Source organism: Protobothrops mucrosquamatus, unplaced genomic scaffold (genome assembly GCF_001527695.2).
Source record: "Protobothrops mucrosquamatus isolate PMUCROS unplaced genomic scaffold, P.Mucros_1.0 scaffold3498, whole genome shotgun sequence".
In the NCBI taxonomy this organism is placed as follows: domain Eukaryota; kingdom Metazoa; phylum Chordata; class Lepidosauria; order Squamata; family Viperidae; genus Protobothrops; species Protobothrops mucrosquamatus.
In genome coordinates this window covers 63,667-76,536 of record NW_015389470.1, presented here as the reverse complement: position 1 = coordinate 76,536, position 12,870 = coordinate 63,667, and the positions used below count along the sequence as shown (strand labels likewise).

Genomic DNA, 12,870 nt, shown 5'->3' with positions numbered 1-12,870 from the left:
TCCTGCCCAGGCCCCCACAGGCACCCTTGACGCGAATGATGTAGAGCTGGCCACGCCCACCCAGTAGGCCACACCCATTCCATCTACGCCCACCCAGTAGGCTGCACCCACTCTGGCCACACCCACCCGCCCCCCCCCAAGGGCAGCCGCAATGCTGATGCGTCCCTCAGTGAAATTGAGTTTGACACCCCTGGTGTAGTGGTTAAAAGCATGACATTAGCAACCGGGAGACCGGGAGTTCTAGTCCTGGCTTAGGCACAAAGACATCGGAGTGACGTTGAGTGAGTCCTTTTCTCTCAGCCCTAGAAAGAACGAAATAGCAAACCTAAATAAATAAATAAATAAATAAATAAATAAATAAATAAATAAATAAATAAATAAATAAATAAATAAATAAATAAATAAATAATAGATAGATAGATAGATAGATAGATAGATAGATAAATAAATAATAAAGAAATAAATAAATAAATAAATAAATAAAGAAAGAAAGAAAGAAAGAAAGAAAGAAAGAAAAAAAGAAAGAAAGAAAGCCAAGAAAACCAAAGAGACTACTCAACAGTCTCCCGCTTAAGCATGGGGTTGGACTAGAAGACCTCCAAGATCCCTTTCCAACTCTCTTCTTTCGTACTTCAGTCACCTGGAGTAAAACGAAAATAAAAACAACTGACTCAAAGACACATACCCATTTTACAAATGCTTGTAAACAAGGGGAAATGAGTTTCTTGGACACCACCTACCGGCATTCAGAAGAAACAGCCTTCTGAAGAAGTTGCAAAAAACTTTTGCAGGTCCCTAACGCGATGCATTCAAACAGCTCCCAGCCAAGAGAACAGAGCAAGCAAACTGGTGGGTAGAGAGAGAAAGAGATGAATGACAAAGGATCAAAAGGAGGATATTTTAGTTCTCAGGTGCCAGGGACCCTATGGTGTGCCCCCAAAAGGAAATTATAAATCAGAAGATCTTGAATTGAAATCTCACTTCTGCTGAGAATTTACCAGGATGTTATTATTAGATTTTTTTTTATCTCGCCTTTATAGGTAATTCAAGGCATCAACGTAACCTATTTTCCCCACAACAGGGTTGGGCGGAGAGAGAGGAACTGGCTCAAAGTCATCCTGGCAACTTTCATACCTAAGGGACTAGAACTCACCGTCTCCTGGTGATTGGCCCAAAGTCACCCAGCCGGCTTGCATATCTAAGACAGGACTAGAACTCACCGTCTCCTAGTGATTGGCCCAAAGTCACCCAGCCGGTTTGCTTATCTAAGACGGGACTAGAACTCACCATCTCCTGGTGATTGGCCCAAAGTCATCCAGCTGGCTTTCATATCTAAGACAGGACTAGAACTCACCGTCTCCTAGTGATTGGCCCAAAGTCACCCAGCCGGTTTGCTTATCTAAGACGGGACTAGAACTCACCATCTCCTGGTGATTGGCCCAAAGTCATCCAGCTGGCTTTCATATCTAAGACAGGACTAGAACTCACCGTCTCCTGGTAATTGGCCCAAAGTCATCCAGCTGGCTTTCATATCTAAGACAGGACTAGAACTCACCGTCTCCTGGTGATTGGCCCAAAGTCACCCAGCCGGTTTTCATATCTAAGACGGGACTAGAATTCACCATCTCCTGGGGATCAGCCGAAAGTCACCCAACCGGCTTTCACGCCTAAGATGGAACTATAAAACATGCAAGCTGGGGACTCTATCTGAAGCAAATTGGCAAGTATTTATGATGGTTGTGGTGTCCCAGAGTCATGTGATCACTTTTGTGACCTTCCAAAGTTACCTAGTGTGTGTGGGGGGGACTAGAACTCTCAGTCGCCTGGGGATTGGCCCAGACTGGCCAGCTTTCGTGCCTAAGGCAGGACTAGAACTCACTGTCTCCATTTCTAACAGTACCGTAGACGGAAGTTGCTCTCTATGCAGTGTTTCTCAACTTAGCCATTTTAAGATATCTGGACTTCAACTTCAATTCCCCAACTGGGGAATTCTGGGAGTTGAAGTCCATGCATCTTAAAAGTATTCAAGTTCAATCAGGGAAAAATTACAGTAAAGCCCATGTTGGAATACATGTTAGAATGTATTTTGTATCACAACAACTGCAGAATTATTCAGCCAGTAGATGGCAGTGTTTAGCGTGCATCTATAGTTACAATCCATGTTTTCTTTATGTTCTGAGGAGAGTTTCCTGTGACAGTTGAGACAGTTAACATATACAGTAGTGGCCAAAATTGTGGAAATCTTTGGGGGAAAGTGTATTTTTGAGGTTTGATGGCTAATAACATCACTTTTGTGGGGGGGAGTAGTACCATAAAATTATATATCAATGGAAAGATAATTTAATCAAGAATGTAATACAACATAGTTTGTTCAATTATGTATACTGTGTTCTATGAAAAGTTATAGCCAAATAATCGGAAAAAGGAAGCACAACTTGCTTAGGTTGATATCAGGTAGCTTTCCTTCATCCGATTGTAGCCAGTGAGCATGAGTGTTTAGAGAGCTAATCAGGTGTCATCTTCCTTTGGCAATGAGCCAATCAGATCACAGTAGGATTCAGTTATTGATGTCACGTACTGAAGCCGAGAGAAGGACATTTGTCAGTGTGTTATGTGATCGCTATCTAGTTGGTTGGGGGTTTTTTGCATTCTTTCATTTAGTGAGCTTGTAAAACGTAATAAAATTAAAGTAAGGGTGCAAAGAGTTGACTGGTCACCCAGAAAGCGATGTAAAATAGAATTATTAGGTGAACAAGGCTACAGTTATAAAGAAATTAGAAGAAAAATTGGTAGAAACTTAACCAAAGGTGGCATTTCTACTGTACACTTTTCCCAAAAGGTTTCCACAACTTTGGCCATGACTGTAGTTGAGTGGTAAAGCACATGGTGATTGTGCTCTTTGCTCTGTGGTGATCTATATACAACAGAATTTCTAACGGCCAAAGTGTGGGGGCAATTCTAGGGACTGTAGTAAGGAGGCATTGCTTCTTTGGGGTGCCATTTGGGGATCAGGTAGGGGCCCCCAATCAGAAAGCACACCCCAGATACACCAGGGCCTTACCCTCTTTTTATTTTCTTCATATCCTTGTGCCCTCGCTGTTTTTATTTTTGCACGGGGTTTGTTTTACATTCGAATATGCTTCCCTACACCAGCCGCCAACTGTCACTTTGATTGCGGTGGCATAGCTATCATTTTCATAAAGCAATATATTCCTTCAAATTGCGATTGACCACGTTCAGAGAAACCAGTCGACCGAGTGACATCAGCCAAGACACTGCAGCCAAGATGGATCTCTCTGAGCAGGGCGGGTGTTAATTGAATCCGAGCCTGGCTCTGAATTTATGGCCTGTGATGCTTTATTGAGTTGGCTGCTGTTGGCTTTAATTACGGTGATTCACTCTGGAGCAGCGGGGGTAGGAAGGTGAGAGATAGCTCAAGTAAACTTGCCTCCAGAAGCTGTGAATGCTCCAACACTGGAAGTTTTTAAGAAGAGACTGGACAACCATTTGTCTGAAATGGTATAGGGTTTCCTGCCTGAGCAGAGGGTTGGACTAGATGACCTCCAAGGTCCCTTCCCTCTATTCTATTCTATTCTATTCTATTCTATTCTATTCTATTCTATTCTATTCTAAAATCTATTCTATTCCAAAATCTATTCTATTCTATTCTAAAATCTATTCTATTCCAAAATCTATTCTATTCTATTCTGTTCTAATTCTACAATCTATTCCATTCCATTCTATTCCATTCCAAAAATCAGATTCTATTCTCAATAAAGATTCTGTTCTATTCTACAATGTGTTTATTGTATTGTATTGTATTCTCTATTCTATTCTCTGTATTCTGTATTCTGTATTCTGTATTCTGTATTCTATTCTATTCTATTCTATTCTATTCCAAACTAATGAGTGGTATTCATTTAGTAAGTCAGAACTTGGGGATCATATCTCATTTTAAAAACCTGGCACAGATCTCAGCCAGACTTCAAAAAAGCTGGTCCAATAGAATGAGTGTGAAGACAATCCATTGGCTGTTTTTGATCTCATTTAATCTTCCCAAAAGTCAAACCAGAATTCTCTGTGGATTTTAGATAGACAATATAGATAGTCCTTCCCTTACAACCATTCATTTTGTGACTGTTTGGAGTTACAATGGCCCTGGAAAAAAAGTGACTTTATAACAGTTTTTCACACTTACGACTGTTGCAGCATTCCCAGGGTCAGGTCATCAAAACCTAGACCCTTCACAACAGGTCCTAGTGGATCAGTTTGTCCTAGTGCAGGGGTAGGCAACCTTGGCTCTTTTATGACTTGTGGACTTCAACTCCCAAAATTCCTGAGCCAGCCATGCTGAGGGAAAAGGGAGAGGTTTCCAAGCTGAGCCATGCTGGCTCAGGAATTCTGGGAGTTGAAATCCACCAGTCATAAAAGAGCCAAGGTTGCCTATCCCTGACCTAATGGAAGATCCCTTAAATATCAGCCGGCCGTGTACAGCAGGAGACGTGCCTGGCTGAGGAATTCTGGGAGTTGAAGTCCACCAGTCATAAAAGGGCCAAGGTTGCCTACCTCTGCTATATACCATTTCAGACAAATGGCTGTCCAGTCTCTTCTTAAAAGCCTCCAGTGTGGAGTACCCACAACCTCTTAAGGAAGCAGTTCCACTGATTAATTGTTCTCACTGTCAGGAAATTACTCCTTAGTTCTAGGTTGCTTCTCTCCTTGATGAGTTTCCATCCGTCACTTCTTGTCCTGCCTTCAGGCGCTTTGGAGAATAGCCTGACTCCCTCTTCTTTGGGGCAGCCCCTGAGATACTGGAAGACTGCTATTATGTCATCCTTAGTGCCTCTTTTCTAGACATATCCAATTCCAGCATGCATTCTTTGTATGTTTTAGCCTCCAGTCCTCTAATAATCTTTGTTGGTCTTCTCCGCACTCTTTCTAGAATCTCAAAATCTTGTTTACATCATGGTGACCAAAACTGGATGCAGGATTCCAAGGGAGGCCTTACCAAGGCATTGTAAAGTGGTATTAACACTTCACGTGATCTTGATTCTATCCCTCTGTTAATGCAGCCCAGCACTGTGTTGGCCTTTTTGGCCGCTGCAGCACATGGCTGGCTCATATTTAAGTGATTGTCCACTAGGACTCCGAGATCTCTCTCACAGTTGTTACTATTGAGCAAGGTACCCCCTATACCAGTGATGGCGAACCTTTTAGAGACCGAGTGCCCAAACTGCAACCCACTTATGCATCGTCGGGTGCCGGGTGGGTGTGGCCCATTGGCTGGGTGTGGCCAATTGGGTGGACGTGGCTGTGGTGGTAACGGCAGACTGGGTGGGACTAAAAAGTTCAATCAATCAATTCCAACTTTGCAAGATCTTTTTTTTTCCCCGCAAGAAGTTGAAATTGACTGATTGAACCTTTTTTTTTTTTTTACACGGCGGCGGAGGCCTAATGTGAAAAGGTTTTATAAAACCCAGCTGAAGGCCTAGGACTGGGGCGACGGCGCACGTGCCCACAGAGAGGGCTCTGAGTGCCGCCTCTGGCACCCCTGCCATAGGTTCACCACCACTGCCCTATACTATACCTGTGCATTTGGTTTTTCTTGCCTAAGTGTAGAACCTTCCTTTTTTCACCATTGAATTTCGTTTTGTTAGATAGCACCCAGTGTTCAAGTCTGTCCAGATCCTCCTGTATGTTAAGCCTGTTGACAGAAGTGGGGCCAACTGTGCCAATACTGTACTTGGTTTGCATTTCTGCACAGTGCGCGCTTGCAAAGTGACTTTTTCAAATAATTTGGATTTAAAAAAAAAAATTGGTGGTGCTCTTGGACCGCCAGGCGGAGGTCTTCTCCCCCCAGCCAGGCTCTTCGTGCGGCTTAGCAGGTGCCTGCCCGGCCCCCCTTTCCCTTCTCCGGGGAGAGACGGGAACTCTTACATAATGGGCGCTTATGCAACGCCCCCCCCCCCTCTCTGCTTTCGCCCCGAGGTCAGCAGCAGCAGCTCCGCGTCTCTATCCAAGCATCTCTAACCTCCATTCATGCGAGTGCGGGCACCGGCATCTCCAAAGCACGCGGGGGGGGGAGAGAGCGGATCATTACAGACCCCAAATACGGGAGGGGATTTCCATTAATCCGACCCCTGCCCCACATCTGGATGTGATGGAGGCATATCGACCTCCTGTGGATGAAGATTAAGGAATGGTTTAAATTAAAAAGAAACAAGACAGCACCGAATTCGCTCTCGTTTCCTACCCCCCCCATCCCTGAGATGGAATGGACCGTTCCGCACTTCCAGAAGCTATGAATGAAATATTTGCCGCGAAAGGAAGGGAGCAGACCATTCTAACGAAGGAGGGAGGTTGTTCTTCACCACCCCTGCAAATTTAGGGCTCGGCGTTACGGAGACATTCAGGGCGGTTGTTTTTGATTTTGGAAAGAAAAAGGAAAGATACGGACCACACTTCGGAAGAAGCGAGACCTCTTAAGGTGGGGCGGGCATTTCATGATTTCTTTCTCTTCCCCCCCTTTCCTTTCGGAAAAATAGCTCCATCCGCTCTCTCCCTCCCCTTGGGCGGGCGGCCGCGCCGATTGGCCGGGCGCATTTTAAAGGGGAAGACAAGGCGCGCTTTTTCTACCCTCCGACCTTCCCTCCCTTCTCGCTCCCGCTTCGCCTCAGCCGCTCGGGGATTACCGTCCTCCGGCCTTCCCGCAGCCGGGGGCCGAGCGAGCGAGCGAGGCGGAAAAGCAGCGAACGTGAGCCTTCGTCGAGCCCCGGTCCGGCGGGGCGGGCGGGATGAAGAGGGGCGCTCCCCGCCCGCGGAGACTCCGACCACGTCGGCCAAAAAGGCGGCGGCGGCGGCGACTAGGCCCCGCCGCGGCGCTGCCATGGCAACGGGCGGCGACGGTGGCCGCCGAGGGACAGAAAGGCTGCCCGAGCGGCGCCTGAGGCGCGCCGAGCGCGAGCGGCCTCCGCCGCCGCTGCCGCTTCTGAGGGCCGCCGCGGCTTCCGCCATGGAAGGCCGGCCGAGCCAGGCCTCGCCGGCGGGAAAAGCCTCCCCTCCTCCTCCGCCGCGCTACCGCCTGGTGTCGGAGATCGGGCGCGGGGCCTACGGCGTGGTCTACGAGGCGGTGTCCGGCCGGAGCGGCGCCCGGCTGGCCGTCAAGCGTCTCCGCTGCGACGCGCCGGAGAACGTGGAGCTGGCGCTGGCCGAGTTCTGGGCCCTGACCAGCCTGCGCCGCCACCACCCCAACGTGGTGCGCTTCGAGGAGTGCGTCCTGCAGCGCGACGGGCTCGGGCAGCGCATGAGCCACGGCAACAAGCAGAGCGCGCTCTACCTGCGCCTGGTCGAGACCTCGCTCAAAGGTGAGAGGGTCGAAGGGGGGTCGCCTGGACACGCTCTCACAGCCACATATATACACACACACAACCGGGGAGGACACGTGTCCGGGCGTCCGCACGCCGCGTTCTTGGAGGGCCCGCTGCTGAGGCCAGGAAGATGGAGGAGGAGGAGGAGGAGGTAGCTCTCGGGGGTGGGGGGGTTTTGCTTGGGGGTCTCTCTGAGCTGGGTGGCTCCCTTGCAGACGTTTCGGGGCCCGGCTAGGGAACAGCATCAGGGCTAGGAGCAGTGAGAGGAGGAGGAAAAGGACTGTGCGGTCCTTGGGGGTCTCTGAGCTGGGTGGTTTTTTTGCAAACGTTTCGGGACCTAACTAGGTAACAGCATCAATAATAGAAAGGTGGGGGGGTTGGAGGGAGGAGGAGGAGGACTGTGGGGTCCTTGGGGCTCTCTGAGCTGGGTGGCTCTCTTGCAGACGTTTCGGGGCCCGGCTAGGGAACAGCATCAGGGCTAGGAGGAGGAGGAAGAGGACTTTGGGGGCTCTCTGAGCTGGGTGGCTCTCTTGCAGACGTTTCGGGACCTAACTAGGTAACAGCATCAATACTAGAAGGGTGGGCTTGGAGGGAGGAGGAGGAGGAGGACTGTGGGGGTCCTTGTTGCTCTCTGAGCTTGGTAGTTTCCTTGCAGATGTTTCATTGCCCAACTAGGTAACATCACCAGGTTGGGGGAGGGGGAGGGGGAGGAGGAGGTAGCTCTGGGGAGGAGGGCTGTCCTTGGGGGTCTCTTTGAGCTGGGTGGCTCTCTTGCAGACGTTTCGGGACCCAGCTAGGGAACAGCATCAGGGCTAGGAGGAGGAAAAGGACTGTGGGGTCCTTGGGGGCTCTCTGAGCTGGGTGGTTTTTTTGCAGACGTTTCGGACCTAACTAGGCAACAACATCAATATTAGAAGGATGGGGGGGTTGGAGGGAGGAGGAGGAGGAGGAAAAGGACTGTGGGGTCCTTGGGGTCTCTGAGCTGGGTGGCTCTCTTGCAGACGTTTCGGGGCCCGGCTAGGGAACAGCATTAGGGCTAGGAGGAGGAGGAAAAGGCCTGTGGGGTCCTTGGGGGCTCTCTGAGCTGGGTGGGTTTTTTTTGCAGACGTTTCAGTATATAACTAGGTAACACCATCAATACTAGAAGGGTGGGGGGCTTGGAGGGAGGAGGGGGAGGACTGGGGGGTCCTTGGTGCTCTAACCCTAACGTCATCATTGCTAAAAGGGAGTGGGGTTGGAGGGAGGAGGAAGAGGAGGAGGAAAAAGACTGAGGGATCCTTGGTGCTCTCTGAGCTTGATGGTTTTCTTACAGACGTCTCATGGCCCAACTAGGTAACATCATCATTGCTAAAAGGGAGTGAGGTTGGAGGGAGGAGGAGGAGGAAAAAGATTGAGGGGTTCATGGTGCTCTCTGACCTTGGTGGTTTTCCTGCAGACGGTGTATTACCCAACTAGGTAATATCAGTGCTAGAAGGGAGGGAGGAGGAGGAGGAGGACTGTGGGCTCCTTGGTGCTCTCTGAGCTTGGTGGTTTTCTTGCAGACATTTCAGGACCCAACTAGGTAACATCATCAGTGCGAGAAGGGAGTGGGGTATGCAGGGAGGAGTAGGGGGACTGTGGCATCCGTTGGGGGCTCTCTTGCATACGTTTCATGACCCAAAGATGAAACTTTGGCAGTTATGTGCCTCGGCATTTCAACTTGAGTAAGGAGGGAGGTGTTACTTTCAAGTGGGTTAGATGGAGAAACGAAACTTCTACAGTTTAGCTGAAGACCGGGAGAGCCTGAAGCCTTGTCAAGGACACCAAAAGAGGTGTGGATTTGAAGCAGACGGTTCCCATAACAAAGTGAACCTGTTTATATCGACTACGGAAGACGTTTGGGGGTTTGGCTGGGGAAATGATTGTTTAACTCTATGACAGGGCTCTTCAAACTTGGCCCTTTTCTGACTTGTGGACTTCAACTCCCAGAATTCCTCAGCCAGGCACGCGTGCCTGGCTGAGGAATTCTGGGAGTTGAAGTCCACAAGTCAGAAAAGGGCCAAGTTTGAAGACCCCTTGCTCTATGAATTGGGGTTGGAACCTCAGAGTTAAGCTTTGCTTCGACATCAGTGCATTCAAGAAAGAGTAAGATGGAACGAACCTGGAGTTTTATTTTGGATTCTTGAGCTGGAGGTTAGCAGTAATCTCATCAGTGCTAGAAAGGAATGGGGTGTTGGGTGGGGGGAGGTGGAGGACAACTTTGGCTCCTTGGTGGTCTCTGAGCTTGGGGTTTCTCTTGCAAACGTTTCATGACCCGCTAGATATCTTCAGTGCTAGAAAGGAGTGGGGTTGCATGGAGGAGGAAGAAGACTGTGGATCCTTGGGGTGCTCTCTGAGTTTGGTGGCTCTCTTGCAGATCTTTCATGACCCAGCTAGGTAAGGGAAGAACCCATGCCCCAGCAGCCTAGCTACGTTGGAGGGGTATACGGGGTAGGTGGGTGGTACAAGTGCCCCAGCTATGCAGAAATAGGGATGGATGCACTTGGAAGAAGCAGGCAAGTCCTTAAGCATTGCTGACTGAAGAGAGAGGTACAGTGTTGTCATCCCATTGTGAATTATTTTTCCCCTCAGCCTTATGAGGTGGGTTGGGCTGAGAGAGAGAGGGAGGGGGAGACAGCCTTCATGCCTAAGGCAGGACCCGAACTCATGATCTGCGTGTAGTCTGGTATCTTAACCAGGTAAACTTGCTCTCTCCCTCTCTCTTAGGATGCCAAGGGAACAAACCTAGCTAAATTGAAGGAATAAAGTTTTTTTTTAGAGGGGTGGGTGGGTGAGAGACAGCCAACACATGTAGAAGTGCCCCTACTCTTCAGAAAAGTGATGGGTTTACAAGGGGGATGTCGCTGCTTGGAAGAAGCGGGTAAGTCCTAAACCATTACTAACCGAAGAGATAGTACTATCACCCTGCACTGAATATACTAATACTGTACTCCCGTTTCTTTCATCATCATAATATAATAATTTTGGAAGGGACCTTGGAGGTCATCTAGTCCAACCCCCTGCTCAGGCAGGCAAGCCTATACCATTTCAGACAAACGGCTGTCCAGTCTCTTCTTAAAAACTTCCAGTGTTGGAGCATTCACCGCTTCTGGAGGCAGGTTGTTCCACTGGTTAATTGTTCTCACTGTCAGGAAGTTTCTCCTTAGTTCCAGGTTGCTTCTCTCCTTGATTAATTTCCATCCGTTGCTTCTTGTCCTGCCTTCAGGCGCTTTGGAGAATAGCTTGACTCCCTCTTCTTTGGGGCAGCCCCTGAGATACTGGAAGACTGCTATCCTGTCCCCCCTCGTCCTTCTCTCCATTAAACTAGACAGACCCAATTCCAGCAACCGTTCCTTATATGTTTTAGCCTCCAGACCTCTAATCATCTTTGTGGCTCTTCTCTGCACTCTTTCTAGAGTCTCAACATCTTTTTTACATCGTAGTGATCAAAACTGGATGCAGTATTCCAAGTGTGGCCTTACCCAGGCATTGTAAAGTATTAATACTTTACGTAATCTTGATTCTATCCCTCTGTTAATGCAGCCTAGCACTGTGTTGGCTTTTTTGGCAACTTATATATCCCCACAACAGTGCTCCTGTGAGGGGGTTGGGCTGAGAAAGAGGGACTGACCCAAAGTAATCCAGCTGACTGGAGCAGGACTCAAAATCTTCCAGTTTCTAGGCCAGCTGTGCTGGCTGGGGGATTCTGGGAGTAGAGACCCACAGATCTTCAAGCTGCTGTGGTTGAGTAACATAGGGCCTCTTTACAGTAGCATCTTTAGCGCATGGAGTATATATGCAACATTGGTTCTTGTTGGCTCCGAATTTAATGGCCCTCAAAGTGTAATTTTCAAAATGTAGTGAGAAGCTAAGATAATACCCTTAGATCAGGGGTCTCCAACCTCTGGGCCATAGCCCAATACTGGTCCGTGGCCTATTCGCAACCGGGCCGTGTGAGTGGCTGGCTGGTGTGCACCGACAGCCCTAGATAGATAGGTAGATAGGTTGATAGGTAGATAGGTAGATAGATAGATAGATAGATAGATAGATAGATAGATAGATAGATAGATAGATAGATAGATAGATAGATAGATAGATAGATAGATAGATGATACTGATTGATAGATGATAGATAGATGATAGGTAGGTAGATGATAGGTAGGTAGGTAGATAACCTTTATTGTCATTTTTTTCCTTTGGGCACAATGGCACACATTAAAAATGAAATTTACTTGCTTCCTCTCAAAGTGAGCATTGCAGACCCCTGTGGCCCCATTCACACGAGCATCGCAGGCACTCAGGGCCTCATTTGCGCAAGCGTCACAGGTGCTCTCAGCCCCACTTGCGCGAGCAACAAGTTCTTGTGCGCGCACGCGCCTACCCCTCCCACAAAACCATCCCTTCTTTCTCTCTCTCTCCAGCCACCTAGCCGGAAAAGTTGGGCAACTCTGCCTCAGATAATACCTGAAGAATAAGTCTTTGGGTCCTGAGCTAGTCCCGCAAGCCAAAAACACCTTTGGCTGCTCACTACCCATCTGTGTTAGTCATGCCCTCCCAGAGGTAATGACTGTTTTGGATGAAGAAATAGAAAGCTGTTGAGTCCCACCGTCGGTTCGCTCGGTGTAATGTTAATGTAGCACTGATAACGTTACCTAGTTTGGTAATGAAACGTCTGCAAGAAGACCCACCAAGCTCAGAGAGCGCCAAGGACCCCATCATGTTTATTGACAATGTCATCACATCATTTTCGACTTCTAATGTCCACACAGATGGACTTTCTGTACGACAATTTTTCCCCAACTTGTCTTTTAGGTCACTTGACATCCGTGTGACTAGCTTAACAGCTGCAGTGATTCGTTTAACAACCGCGGCCAGAAAGGTCGTAAAATGGGGCCAAAATCATTTAGTTGCCTTGCTTAGCAGCATAAAGTTTGTGATCGTAAGTCAAGGACTACCTGTAGAAGGACTTTGGATCAAGATTCCATTCTTTTTCATTATTTCAACTTTTATTGGAAACTTGGACGGTCCTCTTTAAATCCAGGTAATCCTCGACTTACGACAGTTCTTTCAGCGACCGTTCAAAGTTACAATGAAAAAGCGACCGATGAAAAAGGGACCTTGAAAAAGCGACCGATGACCTTTTTTCCACGATTAGGTTGTAAGTTGAGGACTACCTGTATAAGTTTGCCAAATAACAAGGAAAGGCCAACGCTCTGCTCCGGCTTCCAATAAATAGCCAGTTTTTCCGCCGGTATTTTTATTTCTCTATTATTTATTTATTTATTTTTCCAACTTCTATGCCGCCCTTCTCCCCACGGGACTCAGGGCGGCTCACAGCATATTAAAAAGCAACACAAAAAACATTTCCCCTATAAAACCAATTAAAAACCAAATATATTTATGGCTGTGTCATTATTAAAATCTTTAAAAAAATTTTCCCTATTTAAAATTCACCCTAGGTCAGTCCCGCTTGTTGAAAAAGCCA

General features: G+C 48.0%; 1 protein-coding gene across 1 annotated transcript in view; it reads left to right on the top strand.

Annotated features, from left to right (window-relative positions):
* The first annotated feature begins 6,886 nt into the window (after positions 1-6,886).
* The window catches only part of STK35 (serine/threonine kinase 35), a 15,822-nt gene continuing 9,838 nt past the window's right edge, over positions 6,887-12,870 (top strand). Inside the window, exon 1 of the mRNA XM_015827108.1 lies at positions 6,887-7,364. Within this exon, the coding sequence (XP_015682594.1) occupies positions 6,887-7,364 (478 nt within the window). The remainder of the gene's footprint in view (positions 7,365-12,870) is intronic.